Genomic DNA, 21,883 nt, shown 5'->3' on the forward strand with positions numbered 1-21,883 from the left:
CAGTCACTCTGGTAATACGCCGACAATGATGCGGGCAACAGACAACAACAAACATAAAGTATCTCTTGTAAAAACTGAGACAGCAGCACCGTCTTATGAGATTCACATGCATGTTATATGTTTCGCATGAATAACCACAAACTGTTAGAAGTCTCACTATCACTGTTACGATTGAACATAATCTGTTTTACGAGCTGTTGCCTATGCAGGAAAAACAACATATCACTTTTCTACTCCCTGCATCAATCACAGATACAAAATATTAAGCGCAAATCATATTGGCCCACGTTTTATAGCCAGTCTTCTTACAACAATATGGAAACGTGTCGTCAGTTCAAATTGTTAGCAAGCCTCATAAAATTTGAAGAATTTTGAAATGATCAGCCCTTTAAAGCAATGCTATGTATGTATTTCATCAGTAACAGGGGGCCAAAGAAAACATGAGGATTTTTCTTTCCTATGTGCAACACAAACTAAGTCCTGTATTTATTTGAAATACAGAACATGGTATGACCCATCCCCATGCGTAAGCGTGTGATTGTGTATGAGTTTGTGTGTGCTGTGTAGCAACCCCCCACCCACCCCCCCCTTACAGTTATGGTTTGAGCAGACAGCACTTAGCTTAGCTTGACGCCAGCAGTCTGGCTGCCTATTACCAGACAATCCTATATGGTCATAAACTGGTCAGTAGAGCTCCACCCTCGATTCATCAATATATTAGCAATAATATCCCTGTCATTTACAGCAACAGTGATCCTGCTCTCTGAACTTTTTATGGGCGTCTCGTGAACCACAATTCTGTTTTTTTTTTTCAGCCTATGACTGATTTGCTGGAGGCTGCTGCATATATTTTTATATTATGTCAGTATCTTCTATTTGCTGCCGTTGGGGGAATATTCCTAAAGCTGAAATATTTCTGGTGCAGAGCGAGGGAGGACTAAAAAAGAGATGGTGGTGGTGTGTGTGGTGGCGTCATGTTTCAGGAGGGGTTATAGCTCTTATGACAGGGTAGAACAATAGCTGCAGCTTATTCTCAGCTGTTGTTTTTAATCCCTCATGCCAGATGAGGGACTGTGTAAATTTGGACATGTCCCGCTCTCACTCACCACTTAAATCCCCACAGCCCTGCAGCCCGTTCCTGTGCCCCACAGTCATGTTTCATTAGAAACATGCAGGAGATTTTTATGTTCAACCAAGATTATTCACAGACTTCAGATGAATGATTGTTTAGCTACCTGTTGGAGGTCCAGGCCACCCTGGGTGACTGAGTACAGAGGGTGGGGTGCGAATTCTGATGCTTCAAATACCTAGAGAGATACAGCAGCACAAGAGACAAAGATAAACACTTGAAGATCATGGCTGACACATATTCATGTTCATTAGGGATACGGTTGTTTTTGCATTTTGTTGGAAATGAGGAGGCTCTCATGTCTGTGTAAGCATTTGGCGCTGCATTTATTTTCGTGTGAAAACTGCTTTACAAATGAAGCCTAATTTGACCTCATTTCATTTGGTCTGATACAGACTTACAGAGCTGCATTTCTGACACTCTGATACACCTAACAAGCTTATAGGCTATGACTCATCTGCAGACCCTTTCCCATTCCACTTCATTCTCCCCTCCGACAATTTATTAAAACACTTCTTATCAATGTGCAGGCTCTATTAAAGCCATCTCCCAGTGACTGGGGCCATGCCCCGGGTTTAATTTGATAGCTTATTATGTGGAATTTCAAAAACACAAGGCTATACCAGAAACTGACCAGAGTCTGAGGCAGCACAATGTCTGAACTGCTGACAGCTATGCAGAATATCTGGGTGCTGCTGTAGCCGAAAGAGACAGCAGGTCTCCAGCCTCACTTGCTAATCTTGTGACTTGCTCCATGGGAGGGTGGATATCTGTTCCTTCTCAAACAGAAGCATCTCACATAGCATTCAACCCCACCTTGATAGACACATACGCACGCACGCACAAAACACTCGATCCCCCACTAAGGAGCACTTACATGAGACCTGTTTCAACACCAGAGTTCACCGGGACTCCAATGAAAGAATTGATTACTAGTAATGTCTCCTCCTCCAAACTCTCTTAAATAACCATTTTGACTTTGATCTAAGTTGTGAAGGTCAGCGCATCAGGACAAAAGAGTAATCCAGTGGTTGTCAAACTTTTGGGCTACAAAATTTTTAAGCAGCGACACAAGTTGCCTAGAAGATGAACTCCAATATCCACAAACAATCCTTGTGGAGTTTTTAATGGCACATAAAGCCTTTATCACCCCACAGTTGAAGGAATACACTGCCACTCTTTGATAGACAAGTCGCACAATTTACCTGGTTTCCTGCAATTAGAAGGGCAGCTGGTGAGGGAATCGGTCGATACGGGATGGTTGCACCCTTTGGAGGAGACTGCAGAGTCAAAAACAACACAAAGGGTTAGAGCTTGGAAAGATTTTTATAACTGATTTCTTGGGTTACGTGAATAAACTGTACACATCAACTGCATTCTGAAAAATGAAACACTGACCTCAATGCTTGAGTTAATTACATGTGAACAGTGTTAAACTGAGAGAGAAAAACTATTCATGATGATGAATTAACCTGCTAATGACACTGCCATTAATCCCCTTCTTAGTTTTCTTCTGAATGGACTAATCATTCACGTAATTGACGCAGTGAGAAGTGAGAGGTCTTTGTAGCGCTGAGCTTGTTTTCTGTCAGATCTCAAGACTCTGCAGCGGTTTGCCATCTGGATGAATCAAGCATCCACTAAGAAATATTTTAAGATATCCTCTTTCTCCTTTTTCCTATTGGTAACACCAATAGGAAAAAGGAGATAATAAAGTACACATGACATTGTATATCTTATCAAGTTACTGCAGTGTTAGTGCTACAGATTTTTTGATTTTTTATTTATTATTTCTTTGGAGGGGGGGCGGGGGTGTAGAGCATCTTTTCTGCAGGAGCAGTCAGAGCAAATTCCTTGTATAACTTTGCATAATTTAAATCTCTGAGCCAAAAGCAAGAAGCCGCTGGTACAGAATCTTAATGAAACTTGCAGGCCTTTGAAGAAAGCCCTGAAAAACTGGATCAAACTAGCAATTAGTCAGTCATGTCCAGCTGCAATGCTAAAACAAAAAGGACTTGTGCACTTCCATGAACACACAGGGAGAAACTGTGCTTCGGGTTGTTTTTCTCTCATCTGCTCCTCGACTTTCTCAAGAGAACTGTTGTCTAAAGGTGGACAGATATTACCGCAGGCCAGTTTGTTTTCCCCTACTGTCCCCTTCAACAATACTGGGCTCTGACCTGAGAGCTGCACCTTTTCACTGTACCCGATGACTTATTTGGCAGATTGCAGCACAGGAGGTCCAAATGCCAAGGCAACTGCACAATTTTCTCTGCCTTTCGTATGCTCTGTGAATCTAGTTAATGTCCGACCAATGTCACAGGTAGCATTACATAACAAAGAGAAGTTAGGCAGCCCACTAAAAACATCTGCTGCAGTGGAATAGAGTGATGCATGCTGGAAAAATCGTAAACATAAATGTCACGACCAATTATTTCCTCCAGGGAGCAGAACTCTGACGAAATGTGAGCTAGGTGTGAGTGTGAGGAGTCAGGAAAGGTACACCTCCTACCTCCAGGATGACTGTGCAGATGAGCTTGACGCACTGGATTACTGAGTCCTGATTCCCAGATATCGTCACCCCTCGCTCAGTAGAGTTGGGTAGCAAATCTCCTGCCACCTGTATCTGAGCTCCGGTGCTCTGCAAATGATTAGGGTTTTTTTGGGGGGGGCATTAGCTTGACTGTGGAGATAAGACAAGTTGTGATTATACTGCTATAGCTCCTTTTTGTGCCTCCCTGCTGGCTTAGCTGATTTAATACTTTTCCTGCTATCCTGAAGGAAACCAACTGTAATGTACATTTTTAATGTCAAGGCCTCCCCTGTTAAGAGATAAGTGAAAAGAAGAGGTGACTCATAATTTGAGTGGATTTAAGATGCTTGTAGGCAAAGAATATGATTTCTCATATTTTAATCTACATAATGTCTCCTCCCAGACTGTCAGACTTCAAGAGGCAATTGACGAAATACACTTATCCCGAAATGCTTCAGTAAGAAAGCATGTGTCTCGTGGCGACCGAACAAACAAAAAATCTGGAACTGAGCTCTATTTTGGATATGGATGAAACAAGAAAATCCATGTATCCATAAAATCCACTGGAAGCCATTACTGGTAAAGACAAAGGCCAAAACGAGAAGACAGGTCACAGTTGCTGAAGCATCAGGGTCAGATATCTCTGGCAGCAGATATGATAAATTTAATCCTAATGTTTGAGTCATATTTGTGCATTAAGTGATTTATCCGGGCTGCTTTGTCTCACTGATTTCCTGCCTTGATGGTCTTAATTCAATTTCAGTTGCAGATAAGTGGTACCTACAACAATTCTGTCTGATTGTCTTTTCATCCATTCATCTTCCACCGCTTATCTGTTTTGCGGGTCACGGGGGGCGCTGGAGCCAATCCCAGCTCACACTGGGTGAGGGCGGGGTACACCCTGGACAGGTCGCCAGTCCATCACAAGGCCAACACACAGACACGGACAGAGACCAAGGACCACTCACACCTCTGAACCCACACAGGCACGGGGAGAACACACCAATTCCACGCAGAAAAGCCCCAGGCCAGGAAACCAAACCCGTAACCTTCCTCTTGTTGGCAACAGTGCCAACCACTACGCTGCTGTGCTGCTATCTGATGGTTTTTTTATTTTTTCCATTTGGACAAACATTCACAGTTCCCGGAGGATGAATCCTATTGAGTTTCAGGATCCTTTCATATTTCCTCTTGCGGCAGCAACGCTTCCAAATTTTTGTTTCATGTTACTGGTCATTCCTCATTAGGATGCTAACATAAGCCAAGTCAGGTCAAATCCGTTAAAGAAATGCTGACCACAGATGAAAATTATGATTGAAAATCAATAACAAAATTTTGAGGCTCAAAAAGTAAGAAGGAAGGACAATAAATCCTAATAAAAAACACAGCAGTATTGCCGAGAGAAGCAATGACTAATAAAAGAGAGTCCCATTTGTTTTTGCGATGACTAGAAAGTACTACAGATCAGGATTTAAGATTTCAGAGAAGTGGGAAAACTGTAGCTTTTTAGTTATTCAATTTGCTTCCTCCATTGTCATTAATGTGAAGAGCTTTATCACTTTATCACAACCTTTCTATCCTTACAGCGATGAATTTGGAAAGAAGTTAAGTGATTCTGAATAAGATCATAAATTGCCCACCAGCCTAAAATGTGTCAGTGTAACAAAGCAGCAGGGAAAAAACAGAAAAAGCTGGGAATCCCACTTCTTTCAATCTGCAGCTTTATCCCTCCTTTGCAGGAGCATGTTTTTCTTCTATTTTCTGCTTTCAGCATTTGAACAGGCTGTGAAATGAGAATGGAGTGCACATGCATTCCGGCTGCTCACCTCTCTGATCTCCTTTATCTTGGCCCCTCCCTTTCCAATGAGGGAACCGCACTGGCTGGCAGGAATGACAAGGCGCAGGGTGACTGGTGGCTTGGAGCTTATGGTGCCATTTGCCACCAGCGCAGTCAGGTCCTGGAGGGAGATACATAAAAGCAGAAGAAGAAAAAAAAAAATCTGTTGAGAACCATGAATAACAGAGAGTCCCAGGGGAAAAGATCACACAGCAGGGGTCAAGGTGGAAAGGGAGAGATAAGTCTGGCAAGTGTTAACTCGAACAGTTGGGGATCCTTTTCATTCAAACAAACCCAAATACACAACCTGCCCTGTTGTGGCATCTTATGATGGGCCAAGTAAACGTTCCACTGCTTATTACAATTAAATCAAAATCCAAAATGACGAAGGCTAAAAATCTGTTCTGTTTCTACTGAACTAACATGAATCAAACAGACAGATTCATGGGGTTCATATTGGAAATGGTAGGTGGAGGCAACACACAGCATTTGCACATAATTAACTTCAGCTCCTGTATATTTCGCCATGTGCAGCAAGAGAAGTCCACAAGAGGCCCAGTCAGCAATTCATGTTCTCCAGTCCTCTGTAGGGTCTGAAAAGGATGTTCATCATTTTTATGAACGTCTGAATTCTGCATCAAAGGGGCAACAATACTGGTTATGAGATAATTAGACTTTGAGCTCTACTGGATGAAACTGAGCCAGAGCACACTGTTCACATGTCCTTCCCATTGCCTGGTCAACTTGAGATTTCCCTCTAAAGATGCTCTCAAATAAACTCAACGAACACATTTGTCTCAATGTGTCTTCTGATAACTCTCTGACTCAGTAGGGGCACGTGGACTCTTTTAATAACTTCATCTTCAAGGTCTTGAGATAGCGCTGAAAAGTTAAAGCTTGCTGTATTTTATTAGCAGTAACATTAACTTTACTATTTTGTCAGGGAGATGGGGGCAGGTGGGGTTTGAAACCCCCCCCCCCCTTTGTCCAAAGTGGGGAATGACCGAAAAAGTTTGAGAATCACCGGTCAACATCAATCTGGAGCGAGGGGCGCCATTCAGCCATTTTCAGAATCAGAATCAGCTATATTATCCAGATGCGTGTACAGATTTAAGGAATATCACCCCAGTTTTTGCACCACTCTTATATAAGAATCTAAGATATAAGAAGACATACAGAATGAGAACAACAACAACTGAACAACAAGCGAAAGAATAATACAAAAACAGTTAGAGAAGGGGGGTTCAATGGTCACTGTACTGTCCAACAGCATGTGGAGGTAAGTGGGCGTGTATACAACATATTCAGAAGTCGTGCAATAAACAGTGAGGTAGAGCTGTGAAGTAGATATGTGAACTGGATATATACAGTATGTGTGTACTGTATGAAGTATATGTACACTGTCTGTGTATTTAAATATTATTTACATTATTATAATTTTATTTATTATTATATATATATATATTATTTACAGCAGGCTTTATATTAACAATAAATACAGAAAGCACTATATATATATATATATATATATATAGACAATGGCAGCGTATGATGACATGAAATGATAAAAAAAGACTGCATTTCAGATTAAAATGGAGTCTGCAGTAAGAAGAGGATGTTTTGGTGTCAGAGGGTTGATGCCATTGTATGACAGATGAAGTCTTTATCAGAGTTGGCCTGAGGGAGGAAGCTGTTCTTGAGTCTTTTCGGCCAACAGACCTCCGAATCTGAATCGGGCTCTTGCACTGTCGAGTCCTTGGGCCCTAACGAACATGTTTACATTACGCTGCGTTATCCTGTGTCGGCTCTGTGGGCCAGAATGCTTCTGGTTTCAAGTGTATAATGCGAGTGAAATGAATTGAACGAAGCTTCGATTCGAGAAAATAATTTTTTGTGATCGAATTATTTGATTTACTGGAGAAATAATTTTAGCCCAGAATTCATGAATTCATGCAATAACATTTACAATTTTTGCAATTTTTTTTTTTTTAACTCCTGCTGAGAATTAAATGAGAAGATCACTATCAACCTAATATTGAACTGCATTTAATATGCAACACACAACCACAACAGCTATTTGGCTTAACTTACAGCTTGAAGACCGGGCTTTCTAATAAAAACACATTTCTTAACTTTGCACAAACAGTCAGGATACCTGAATTATTGCTTCTGTCCTTCCTCAGTGAAATGCATCTGTTTATAGACATAAAACAAAACTCACTTATTTCGCTTTTATTGTAAACCAAATGTAACTAACAATGCCTGAAGATGATAACAGCCCAAAAAAGAGTGGGAGGGAGTATCTGTGTTACATATAGCACATGTATTTGTAAGTTTAGATGAATGAAGGATTTAGACAAGGAACCCTACTGATCTGAGTGTGAAGTGTTGAGACGGCGCTTTACACCGGAGGTAGCAAACATCCACCTGCCCTGCTGTGGGTGGAGATCGAGTAGGTCTCTGTAAACCTTTGAAATTTAATTATGCCATACGTCTGTCTTCCCATCAGAGTTGAATACGCAACAAACGTGTGACAGAATGCTTGTTTTTTTTTTTGCTGGATTTCTGTTCCGGCCGTTTTGCAATAACATCAGCAGTTTGCCTGAAGAAGTGAGCAGGGTGGAAATGTCATCTCAAGGGATTCTATTTACGAAGGGAACTGCATAATGTTTCCAATAACTGAACTTTAAATTTGAAAGGCGTATGCCGATGTTGCTCTTGTGCCGCTCTGCTCCATGTCTATATTTAGCGAGGTAGATCAAGCTCTCTGACGTTTCATCTCATTAGAACAGCAGCGCGTAGCTCGTCTGTACAATCAAAGGACTCTGGGTGTCAATTTCTTGATTTGATCTAAAAATATGAGCCGCATCTTAACAAGTGTGAAAGTTCCCATACTTTCCTCCTGCCGTCCCAGCAAAAAGGAGACTCTCCAAGCAAATTGGCAGATATAAAGACATCAGGTTACACAAGAGCCGCTCACACAAAGAGTTGCTGGGCTTTATTCCCCAAAGCATATTGTATGTTGCTGGCGGTGTAAGGATCCAATGTGGAGAGATCACGAGGCTTTTATTCATGCTGCACCTTGACACATGGAAACAGAACGTATATATTATCCTTTCAGTGTATGCCTTGTGCTATCAGAACTGTTTTTAGATTATTAGATCACTCAGTTTGCCTAAACCTGGAAGCAGCTGGGGACAGCTTCATCCAGAAAACAGACCAAAGTGATCAGCTGCCAAACGGGAGCGAGCGTGTGTCACTGTGTAATCGTAAACTACTGAGACAGGAACATATAAAGTGGCTGAATGAAGCTGATTATTCCCACATGTTTTTAATGAAATGCATCAACATACAATAATTCAAGCATGGCGAAAGCAGCGCACAGTGGGTCAGCCAACATCTTGCCATGGAAACCCATGAGTTGCAGGGGGTGAAAAAGAAAGAGTCTGGAAGCTCTTTAATTAATACTGCAGTGTGCTCTCAGCCAGCATGTGTGTTTACTGAAGGCTCTCCACCTGAGCACGGAGAACCCGCTTTGTTGCCAGCGTCTGCTGTGATGTTAAATCAGAGTGAGGACGGCCCATGTTCCAACATATTAATTAGCGCGTCGCTGGACAGTCACCGCGGGGATTAATAGCAATGTAGAACTTGAATAGAAGAGTGTGAAAGGATACACAAATCCTTGTCGTTAGAGATCAGAGTCATTTGCATTTTTACCGTGTGGCCTGAACATGAACCAGCTTTGTGAAATGGCCCGGCATACTGCACAACACACATCACCATCTACACCATTCATTTTCTAATATCCAGTGGGGTTGCGCAACAGAAGCTACATCCACTTATCCCAAATTTTGATCTGGAAAGCAATCTTGTCTGAAAGCATGTCAAGTGCTTACTTCACTTTAGAGGATAATCGATAGTCATAAGAGCACATTAGGGGTGGTGTTACAATGAAGCTCGGGAAAGCATTTCTTTATTACAATGTGGTGAAATAGTGTCGCTCATCCTTACCAAACCCCAAGAATCTTGCTTCCAAAAGCTTTCCACAAATGCTTATTGTGTCTTGTTATGTCCTCTAAGAAAGTCTGTCAGACAAAACTGTTTACGATCGCTTCCAAACCGGAGCTGACAACACGAGCAGGTTTGCATTTGTGTGTGATGGCATGCTTTCGAGTGGCGGCTACCTCCTCCAGTTTGTATGTGATCATGGTAAAAGCTTTGAAGACGCTGTCTGTGGAGCCGGTGATGGTGATGATCCTCTCTGGGCAGGATCCCTCTGAGATGTTGACTCGAGCACTGCTCTGTGGGGACAGAGGTCATTGTTTCAATCACTGCTCAACTTTTTGGGAAATAATTTTTTTTTTTTGCTTTCTAGCTGAGATTATGTCCTAATCAACCCTTTTCCACTGAACACTTACCAGTGGCTCCAAAGCTCTGGTTTTCATGTGACGCGAACGCAGCACTAAAGATAATGAGTTGCGCCCCAGGGTGGTTAGAGCTGGACTATTTCTTGACCTTTCTTCTCTTGACCTTTTGACTGAAACTGGCTTGTTGTTTCCTTTTTTCAGTCTTTATGCTAAATTATACAATCCAGTTTACTGTCATAGATATGTAAAGAAAGCAAATTTCCCAAAATGTCAAACTACTCTGTTGTTCTTCTACAGGTTTTGCTTCCAGAGACACACAGCAGCTACACACACACACACACACACAAACACAATACCACATTGCCCATGGGCAATAAAACCCCTGCCCTCTTCACCTTCTAGTTTGTGTCCTTCTGTTTCTCCAAGTTAAAGTCACATGAGCTGACACAGGACAACACTTTGACCTTGGGGCCATTTTCTCCAATCATTCCAGTGAGTCATGCTCCCACTGTAGCTGTAAGCCCCGGGGACCGACTGACAGAATGAGGCTCATACAGTTGGGATGTTACAAAGCCAAAAGTGGCTGGCTGACTGGGTGAATGGCTGGATGAGTACGGTGAGTGAGTGGTTTATCCAGCAGCTCTACTGAGTTGCATTGTCTCATGACCTCACTAGTCCCCTGTTTATTTTTCTGCCTCATAAAGTGCAACATAAAACCTTTGCAGCCCAGTGAAAGAATCAAATGTGCCGCCACAGCGTCAAGATAATTACTTTTTAATACAAATAGTTAACCAAGCGGCATTAGTTTGGCACCCATGAGATTTATAAAGAGGGGATAGGGTAGCAGACAGAGTAAAAGAAAATTGTTTTAATGGAAAAAGAAAGAGATAGCTGACACTGATAGAGAGTATTTAAACTGAAAAGGTGCGGTTACTGCCCAAAAAGCAATTTTGTATTCTTTTCAGACTCACGGCTCCAAAGAAGGCTTTATTATTAGTATACTCCCCAAGCTGTATTATTAGTACACACATCTGGCAGAAAGCCTGACCAGTTTTAGAGAGGCCTTCTGAGATCGCATTATATTTTCTGTTAGGGTAAATCTGCTTGACCTGTCACAAGCAAAAAAGAAAATGGGTGGGGGAAAAAAGGAAAAAATAAATGAAATAAGGGAATCAAGTGGTCTTACGAGCAGCGTACAACATGCGGACACACGCACACAGGTAGTCACTCACATTCCCAACATTAAATAGAACGACTTTCTCAACAGAAAGAAACAACATATACCTCTTCTCGTATTCGTTTCACCGTCTCTCCTTTCTGGAAAAGAACAGATTACATATTACTTAAATCAAAATAAAATATGCTCGGTATAAAAATGTGCTCTAAGTGCAACCTGTCTTTTTAACATTCGTCACATCTCAGCTCTCTGCAACGCAACATGGTGGTGTCCTTTGTGCCTCTGTCTCAAAAAGATATCAAATACATCCTAGTCTGTGAGGAGGAAGCACACCTGCAGTAATAGCTGTACATTCAGTGTGTGTGAAGACCTCTTGCTGGGGACAGGAACATTTTGTCGGGCTTGTGTCAGATTGCAGTACATCCTCTGCTGGTTTTTTGATTGCTTCAAATTTTCTTTTGGCTAAAGTCCATTCAAACTGTGACACCTCTCCCTCACCTGTACGCATCCACTCATGATAACATCTTACAAGAGCATCAAACACACTATTTATTTCATATTCTAGGAAAACGAATCATTTGTGGAAGAACTCTAATGTCTGCCATCTATTGAGGGGAGAGAGATGTGAGGTTTGAAATAGGAAGAGGGCTTTGAGGTTGGTGCCGCAAGTTATTAGCACAAGCACTTGATTGTGATTAAGTGCACCCCTGTGTCGAGCACCTCAGGATGAACAAAACCCATCCCTCTTTTTTCTCACCCTCTCTTCCGAGTCTCGATTTCCTCTTAAATGTTTTCATTTTTGCAACACATTGCAGAATCCATTGTGTACTTCAAAACTCTTTACTTTTTGCCCTCATTTATTTTTTACCCCTGTTCCTCCTTGTATTGATGGCTTGTGTTGGTGTTGTGTTACAGGGGGGTGATAGCGGGAGCTGCTGGAGCAACAGAGTGCAGTCAGGCCCTTCCTAACAGACACCAAAAAATGCCCACAAGGGGCCAAGAGTAATATGTCTTTGGAGCTCAGTTTCAACAAGAGGCTTGCAGCCAATACACTAATGTTTTTGTTTGATGGAATAGTGTGTTGCATTATGGGTGCTGAGTGGGGGTGGTGGCACAATCTTAAGGGTTTGTTTTTTTTTTTAAGGCAATTACACAGAGGATGAGGGTAGTCAGAAAAGCAATTGTTTGTTATAATCTTTCTCTTCCAAGGTGCTTTCAAAACAGAATCAAGACAGAGAGAAAAATGATGAGACAATGGCTAATTATATATTCACATAAAAGGCACTAATTAAATATCTGGATTAACACAACGGGAATTTTTTTTTTTTTTTTTATTAACTTCAGGTCAGATATAATTTTAGTACATCAAAACATCAATCTCTTCATTATAAAGTGTAAAGTATTTCATGAATAGTAATGAAAAATAAAAAACAGACATCTCACCTTTCCAATAATGCTGCCGACCTCCTAAAACATGACGAGATAAAAGCGTTTATATGCATTGAAACAGAAACCTTTCATTATTCATCTCTTATGAATCACGTATGCAACTTGTAAAGCAGCAAAAAAAAAAAACCAAAAAAAAACAGGAGAAACTCAGCTCAGAGCGCTGGGCGCGTTTATCCATAAACAATGTGTACCTTTCCGTGCATGAGCAGTCGTAGTGTGAGGGTCACTCCCAAGCCCCCGTCTCCGAAGTCCTGCTCACAGTTCATGGTGTTGTGGGAGTGGCATGCAGGGAGACGCATGAACGGGGCTCATTCGCTGATCGCACAGTCTGAGGAAGGCCAGCGCTCGTTCTCTGGCTCTCCGAGTTCCTTCAGTGCAGCTCTAAAAGAGAGCGAAGGAAAGAAATGATGTAGAGATGTTCATGGTTCGGCTGAATATACATATAAAACTCCTATTCTACCAAAGAAAAGTACATATCAAGCTATAGACACATACAACCATTGTCGGCAGTAGCAACATACTGTCATCATGGACACACACGCACACACACACACGCTGCCAAAGAAACATTAATTCATTAAAACATTTTGTGCCGCCTATAAAACTAACGGCTGTGTTTTGGTTCCACTTGCATGCTCACACTGTATCTCACTTTTACCGTTGACGGAATGATAATTCCCAGATAGCGAAGACAACCAAATGAGCAGATGACAAATCAAAACCCAGACAAATTCATACCTTCGAATGGTATCTCTCTGAGGAACTGCCTCAGCGGTGTGAGTCAATGTGCTATTGACAGTAATTCAGAACAAAGTCATAATGAAGACCGTTGTGTGTGCAGGATATTGACCATAAACACCAGCAGTGTCAGCAGCGTTGTGAGTTCGGGGTCCTAAAAGACCGTGGGTGGTTATTGATGTCTCACATGCTATCCGTGTCTTCACTGACCGACGGGGATTTCTCTCACAGTGAACTGAAGGAGTTTTGAAATTGGACTGACAAAGAAAAAAAGGAAATTTCCTCGCAGACGAGCGTGACACAAAGATCCACACAAACTTAATCAAATACAATTTGAAGCAGCTTTCATAAAGTTTTAAATGTTTGGAGTTTCTCTGGGGACCTTGGTTTAATCTGCTCCATCATAGTGATCTGGAGGGGAAAAAAAAAATAAAAATGCTGTTCTGGGAAGACAGAGCAGAAGTTATACATATACAGCAAATGAGAATCATCTGTGATGATCCCAGAATAACGATGTGGCAGCAGCTATGAACGTGCCGTTTATGTGGCACGCGCTATGATGATTAATGTGTGCATCACCTGGCTGTTCGCAGTCTAAGCATGATGCGCACAATTAGCTCACAGAATTATTCATGTTTCCTCATGATTTATATTTCATTACACTTACGTCGTCGTAAGGAGCGGGAGATGTGGATAGATCATCACGTGACAGATGAACCGAGCCAGGTGCAGTGAAATTCACAGTGGCTGAAGGTAATCAAGCACATTTACACAAGTGGTGTTCAAAGATATTTCAAATTCATGCTGGTTTTATGCACTGCACTTAGACAGAAATATTTACCTACATTTCTCCGAAGGCATCCCTATAATGTACTATAATATAATCATTAAATACAACAAATGAAGTCTGATGCATCGTTGTGGAGTAAGCCAGCCAGTACTATGTAAAATTAATTAAGGTGAAAGAATAACACAGTTTGACAGGCTGCAATGCACATTCTTAAAGCTCAATAATTCTGATTGAATAAGATCGTTTGGAAGATTTTGAAAGATGCAGTTTTCCTGGGATTAAAGTATTCTTACGCACTGCTTATTTGCCTGCTGATAATTAACTAAACTAACGATGACTTTATTGTATCAGTGCTTTAGTAAAATATAGAAACGCTAATCAGATATTTGTGGGAGAGCCACATTAAAAACAAAAGGAATGCTGTTGTCCACTCATATTCAGTACCAACGCAGTCATAAATGACTCTCTTTCTCTTTGACTCATCAAGGCCACTTGTTTGTCTGCCAAGTGCATTCCACCCAGGCTGCATTGCCACTGTATACAAGCCCTCTGCTGCAACCCTGCCCTATGCGTGTGTGTTTTCTTTATGAATCTGCACACTGTGTGAAGATTTGGTGAGCAACGGAAGGAGATCATGTCCGATAAATTGGTGTTATTTTAGATGGGATCTGTTTCCAGGGAGACTTGTTGAGGGCTGGTTTATTGCGTTTGCTTGGCTGATTTATTCATGCGCTGGATGCTTTCAAAGTCACGTTCAAAAACTCACACACATACTTCTTTAAGATGTCACAGAGCCTGACTGCCTGTACGTGTTTTGTATTCCCTCCATAACTGTGGCACAGTCTGACATGCCCGCCTGTCAAAATGTGGGAGTAAGTGGAGCAAAGTGCCATTTTGCTGGATTACATTGCATCAAATCAAACTTTGAAAGGGATCCTCATTGGATTGATTTGCACGACTATGAGTTAGAAGCTCATTTTCTTACCATTTCCATAAATATCAAACAAAGACCAGAGGGTTGACTGGAGATAAACAAAAACTGGAATATTTCACTGGCTGTCAGCTATAGATATGAGGCCATGTAATCATAACTTTGAGCTTGATCGATGCATCCTGTGCACAAGTTATCACAGAGCACATTTGTGCAACCCGTGGGCTAACTTCATTATGTTAAGTCACTGAAGGGCATGGCTAAAATGTTAGCACTTTATTGCATTAGGAGTTAATGGTTGGAGGGATCATTATCTTCTGCTCTGTGGGTTGATAACAAGGCATGTGCTCTGTGTTTGTGTGAGGGTGGTGAGGCTCTGAACTCCTCATTTCCAGAATCCCAAGCAGCAGCGTTCCAGGATGAACAGAGCCGCTCTGTTCTAAATTAGACCTGGTAACTCAGAACAGGGAGTCCAGTATGCAGGAGCTCCTGTTGTGAGCCATTGCTTGCACTCATCTTTATATACACTAGATTAAGCATGACTTTGTGAGACCAAATGACACAGAAACAATCGGCCGCAAAGCCGCGTCTTTCTTCAGTCTGTTCTTCAGCTATAAAATAAGTAAGAAAAAAACTCCATCTAAAACTATCTAAAATGCTGACTGAGGGGATGCTAATGCAAACATGCTACGCTAAACAAAATCGTGAACAACACCAGAGATCAAGATGCATTAGGAATTACGAGCCTGTCAGCCGGTACCTCAAAGCAACACTGAACCTCGAGGCAGCCTCAAGGTTAGGAATCTTAGTTAGGTTTTCTGAATATGTTTAGCTTCAATTTGTTACCAAATCTCAGCCATTAACTTAGTACTAAGTCCTTAGTGGCAAGTGAGTAGAACAAAGAAACAGACCTACAGACCAGTTCATTACAGACTTGATGTTCTGTTCACATCATAAGTTTCCAGACCTCTCTGCAAAGTACAACTACCTACAACTACTATTATTATTATTATTATTATTATTGTAGTTGTTGTTGTTGCTGTTATTAATATTACATGTTGTGGAGCTCCAATTATCTGTCAAATGATTTCTTGCCTTCTGTGCTTCTATTTTAAAATATGTAATGTGACCTCTAATACACTCACTAATATTATAATCTCCAAATGGTATCTGGTGCCATGGTTTTGGAGCAGCAATTGCAAAAGCTTTATGACTTTTTAGTTTTTAAAGGGATTGGGGGCTTGAAGGAAGGAAGAATTAGCTTTTAGATCTGAGTGATTGAGCCCAGGTGGACAAGATCTGTAATGTAAGGTGGGGCCTGGCCATGGACAAATTTAAAGATGATCAACACAGTTTTAAATTAAAAACGTGTGACACCATAAACACTTTAACGAGTGAAAATATCTGCTTGACTGTCGCTTGTGAAAATAATGTTATTTGAAATGGTGTAAAAAAAAAAAAAAACAAGATAAAATAAATCAGACGTATCTTTTAATATATAATAAGAATCCAGAGGTGTATTTCTCACTAACTTCCACCAAGCACACATCAAAGATGTCACAGATAAAAGCAACCAGCATACATCCTTCAACAGCCACCGGCAACATTTTTTGCTTGTCCTGTTTCCAGGAGCATCCACTCCAGTGAGACTTTCAAGATGAAAAGGATTTTGTACAACCCACTCATGTAGAGGACTGGACACCTGTTCTGAGACAACCATGTCCCTCAAAGAGCTGGTAAACAGATGGCTCTGAACCTGCTTACAGGAAATGAAGAATGAATGAGGACATGCCTGGTCGCCATGGTGAAAGAGGGAAACAGGGTCCCTCATACAGCACATACAGCACATACAGGGGGTCAGGGGTGTTATGTGTCTGTTTGACGAACACAGCGTGGCAGACAGGAAAGGGTGTTCCCCGGTTGGGCACGTATAGAGAATAAGTGAGAGGGTGTCAAGGTGTGTACACGTGCACAGCGGGGGTAAGAGGCAGGGGACCATTCACACACATGCGCGGACAACCCTTCACTCGCACATACAGGCGAACACGTTCCCAGGTCTGTGTGCGCCACAACAAAGTGCACACAGAGACCCACATGCAGCTGCTGGGATGAAAGGAAGCAGCATTTCACACACAGAGAAAAGTGTCCTGTGGAAACACAAGAGTGCACAGCTTTGATCTGCAAAGAAGTGCCACGGGAGGACTCCGCAGCTATCTGTCACAAACTCAAACGTGGTGAAGGACATGGATGACACAATGAGAGCGTCAATGGCTGAGGTGAGAAAGAAAAATGACTTCAAGTATGAGGGGTTAATGAAATAGAGTTCCTTAGGCTCCTCTTTAGTAGTGGTCAATCTCCTCTTTGCTTAAATGAGTACCTTTGGGAATCAATTTGTCCACACGTCTTCTCAAGGACACACAAGGGTACGCAGTAGCACAGAAAAAATTTACAGCAAGACAATGTGCAAAAGATCTAAATAGCTGAACTTGATGAACTAACACAATATGCTTAATAAAAAATATAGCACACATTTTAGCAGACTTTAAAAAGGCCTCTTGATTAAATGAAGTCAGTTCCAGATTCATGAAAGATTAGAAGGGTGGAGATGTGTTTGGATTATCTTTGACCAAATCATATCCATTAGTGGTGCTGGGATTAATCAGTGGTATTGCTTTATGAGCCATACCGCAGTTATATCAGCAGAGCTGAGAGAATATGCAACAATGAATGTGCAGCAGAAAACATTTACATTTAGAATACAATCATTCATTTGGCAGATGCACAAAGCACAAAGAGAGCACAAAGAAAAAGAGGGCTTCTGTATTGTACAGTTCCACAGCCCACCTGCCACAAGTGCCATAAGGCCTGCAGGTGCATGAAGTAACACTGTGCAAGTGAAAAAGAGACTGCAACAGAAAAGGAATTTTAGGTGAGCACTCTTGACAGAAAGTCAGAAAGAGATTCGGCTGACTGAATAGAGTGGGTTATTCATTCCCTCATCCAGGACAAGCATGTATGGAGTGAACTTTCAACCTCCTCTCAGAAATTCTATCTTCAGTCTATCAGCTGTAACTGCAGTGAAACTGGTTGTTTGAAAGCCCCTGAAAGTTTGGTTTAAGATCTTACATTTTTCAATCAGACACTACATGGCCAGGACTAAACGGCAATGTGTGGGACAGTCCACTATAGCAAAGAACTGTCATCAGATTTTTTTCATTCATTTACTCCCAAGATTTTTTTGGTAGTAGGTACATCAGTGAATCCCATCAACTCTGATCCCCACAAAAGAGCAGAAAAAACAAAGCAAACAAACAAACAAACAAAAAAAAAAAAATGCTGAAATGTCTCTTGGGAAATTCATTAAAGCCAATCTGGCTCGATGAAAAATGTATGTGAGTGACGACACTATCCTAATATCTTGCAGCTTGCTATGAACAAAACATCACGCCTGTTCGATTTAAAAGCATTTGATTTCATGATGAAAAATCCTGAATACGTCTCTTCGCCATGATTGCACTTCCATAATCCCTCCGCTGAGATGAGAGAGAGAGAGAGAAAGAGAGAGAATTTCAGCTGTGAAACAGGAGAGGTCTGAAATTAAAGAGCAGTGTTTCATCTCTCAGCATGTCTGTCTCAGCTATGTCACATATAATGGGAGGGGTCAGTCCTCTGAACAGAGGGGACTGTCCTCTCCTATCAGCCCTGCACTTCGTCTGGTGTTAAAGCATAACTGTGTCAGCCTGTGGTGCGTGCCGCCTGTCAACCACAAGGCCCCAGAGAAGGTTATCAGACCACCGGGCTGCTCGCCGCTCCGTGAGCCAGCTCGACCTCCCTGCAGAGGCACCGCACCTAAATGTGCTCTGATAAGATTACTGTCAGGTGGTATGTTCTTAATCTATTATCCATTTGAAAGAGCATATAAAAGCCCAAGATTTCCTTGCAAAATGCACAACTCAGCTGACAGGTGTCAAAGCAAAAAGGTTTCAAAGGGCTGAGCCAAATTTATTTAAATAATAATTTCGAGGCATTCCCAAAAACGAAGTAACGTTTTGGCGTTCTGGCTGACATGGAGAACTTCCACCAATCCCTCCCGTCATTCCCAAAACATATTTTGTTGAAATAACAATTAAAAGTCTCCCATCCACACAAAAAAGCAGATCACGTAACATCAACTGCCATTCCACTTTTATGAATGCGATGACAGCTCAGGACAACACAGACAAATTACTGACATCAGAAACAGGAGCCTTTGCAAATTATTTCATATCTCAAAGTGGCAGCAATCTTTACTTTGGTGGCTGCGGCTTGTCAGGGCAACTTAAAATCATGCCAACGTGTCTGTGCGGCTTAGACAAAGATCACCTTCTGTGGCAGAAACTGCATAATTACAAGTGAATCCAACAGCTAATGAACAGCAATATAAGCGAAACTCTGTTTAGACAGTTCTTCTTAAGCTATCGGTTTCTGTCACTGTCAAAATGGAGTAGAGCGAAGCTAGCTCCGGCTTGACGGCTCACACGTTTTAAAGGAACATGGCCACCCTGTGCCAGCAAAACATTGATTCAAGTTTGTGATGAACTTGTTGTCAGTAAACCTTCATTCTGTCCTCCTCATCCTCCCTATTAGCGCCTGCAGGGACGAAACAACGCAAACATGCAGATAATGAGCCTTACAGGACTGTGTTTCTGTGCTGTCTGTTATTATCCCCCAAGTGGCTGCTGGTTCCAGACACAGGGTGACACTGTCTGCGGCTCTACTTACGCTGACTTTGGTTTGCGTTCCGAGTGCGACCCAAGCCTATACACTAGACACTTGACATTTCACTTTCTTTTATCTCAGTCAAGGGCTGCAACTGATGATAATTCCCATCAATGAATCTGCTGATTATATTCTTCGTTAAAAATGGACTAGTTTTTGTAGGAAAATGCCAGAAAATGTCTAATTTGCCAGCCTCTTCATATAAGTCTAATCAGGCTAAAAACCACAGATCATTCTTACATAATGCACAAAAGCGAGTCATAAAACCAACGAGATATCTGCTGTTGTTTTGCTTGAAGAGTCACTGAAGTGATTCATTGATTTTCCAAAAAAGTTGCTATTCATTTTCTGCAGACTGACTAAGCGATCAATCGATGATCTCAGTTATCAACTGATCTTTTTTTATTTTATTTTATACATCCCCTGAAGAATTTCTAACTTGCTTTGAATGGCACATGCTGCAGTGCTGATTTCATTTTAATATGCAGTTGGACTTCTTCGGCGTGTTTATCCCTCTGGAATCAACAGTGGATTTTTGTGGTCATCCATGTTGCTTTGACTTACAGTGGCTTGCTCCTTATTATTAGAGAGCTTCTATTAGAGGCCATATTTCATTATGTATTTTTTTTTTCTTTTTTTTTTTTTTGGCATGGTGGAGAATACACTTTGGCAGGGTATTAACTCGAGCTTTTATCCCATCCCTCTTACTAGATGAAGGTCACGCCCTCTATCTGCAAAATGACTTTCCTTTCTTCTTTTTCATCCCTGCTCTCCTCCCATCCACCACACCAGGGCATGAGTCAGAGAATCTGACACCTTCAGAGGAGAGGAGAGGGAGGAGAAGGGTAAAGGGAGATGGAAGACAAATTGAGAGGGAATGAGGGACAGATGGGGGCAGTTGGAGGGAAGAGAGACGAGTTGATCAATATCCCGGAGAAACAAGTAAGCTGAGAAGATATGGCCTTGCTCTGCTTCCTTGACTTGGACACTGCGTTAAAAGTGGCAAAAAAATTCAACAGTCCTGGCTCTGATTTATTGTACAGTATCCTTTATCGTGCCCTACAGTATGGCTTCGAAATTAGACTGTTTGAAGCATCACTATACTCGAGTTTGCCGAGTCGATGGTGTCTTATTTGGTATATATCAGTACAAGCCATGTTGAGCTGAAACTACATATTACATAAGCTCCACAACAAACCGAGCACAAACCCAAAAATAGTGCAGTCCCTGTTAAATATTTCAGGCACTCGGCAGCTGAATAGGGGAGTGGGGGGGGATAAAAGCTTCTCTCCTTGGTTGCAGCACAAACACACACACACACACACACACACACAGAGTGATGCAGATGTCCAATTGAAAGAAAAACCTCCATTTAGCGTACTATATAGCAATGCAGATGGAAGTATAGCAATGTTGAGAAGGAAGTGTCAGAGATCATTTGTTTGATTTGTACCACTTACTTACTGGAGCGGTGTGCTTAACATGTACACCTATCCTCATTTCTTGAATCACTCTGTGTGCAGTGCTGAAAGCATGAAAGCCGCTCTTTCAGGGTAACTTCTAAATAAATCATGCTCATGAGACCCTTTGCGAGACACAACAGAATAGTCACGAGGCCTTCTGGGTTGATCTTTGAAGCTTAGCACAGTGCGATCTTTTCATAGCAGGGACAGCCAGCGGCTCTGTCAACCACTGGGTCAGTCTTGAGAGCAGCAGGGAGGGTCACATTCTGTGTCATAAGAAAGGCGCTTTTCATAATGGAGCAAGAAAGTCCAAGACAAAGAAACGTACACTTTTTTTGCATTTGCATTGGTGCTGTCTCTCCCTCTGAAACATGTGCGCCCCTTCAGAGTTACCGCGGAGAGTATAGCTGTTGCACTAGGCTGCATTCACTTGATGACTGCAAACTAACCTCCCCCGAACAAAAAAAAACATACACACACACACACACACACACACACACACACACACACACACAGAGTCTGCAAGAACAGCATTTTAGTAGATGAGGGGGATTATTGGCAGTTCCAGACATTGGAGCAGCACGTGTCAGGTCTGGCTTCTGTTATTTATGGAGCCTCTCGGCCCCAGCCCTCACTCTGCAGATGCAGGTGAGGTTTCATTATTGAAGATGCTCTTCCACTTCTTATTAGATCTCTGACTCTCAGAGCACA

General features: G+C 41.8%; 1 protein-coding gene across 1 annotated transcript in view; it reads right to left on the reverse strand.

The window, feature by feature from the left end:
* The window catches only part of LOC115045997 (poly(rC)-binding protein 4-like), a 32,294-nt gene that overhangs the window by 7,176 nt on the left and 3,235 nt on the right, over positions 1 to 21,883 (reverse strand). The window contains exons 3-10 of the mRNA XM_029506039.1: positions 12,684 to 12,873; positions 12,487 to 12,510; positions 11,151 to 11,183; positions 9,684 to 9,800; positions 5,489 to 5,620; positions 3,642 to 3,770; positions 2,335 to 2,409; positions 1,236 to 1,307 (exon numbers count right to left, since the gene is read on the reverse strand). Of these exons, the coding sequence (XP_029361899.1) occupies positions 1,236 to 1,307; positions 2,335 to 2,409; positions 3,642 to 3,770; positions 5,489 to 5,620; positions 9,684 to 9,800; positions 11,151 to 11,183; positions 12,487 to 12,510; positions 12,684 to 12,791 (690 nt within the window). The 5' untranslated portion in view covers positions 12,792 to 12,873. The remainder of the gene's footprint in view (positions 1 to 1,235; positions 1,308 to 2,334; positions 2,410 to 3,641; positions 3,771 to 5,488; positions 5,621 to 9,683; positions 9,801 to 11,150; positions 11,184 to 12,486; positions 12,511 to 12,683; positions 12,874 to 21,883) is intronic.

This window comes from Echeneis naucrates, chromosome 7 (genome assembly GCF_900963305.1).
Source record: "Echeneis naucrates chromosome 7, fEcheNa1.1, whole genome shotgun sequence".
NCBI lineage: Eukaryota > Metazoa > Chordata > Actinopteri > Carangiformes > Echeneidae > Echeneis > Echeneis naucrates.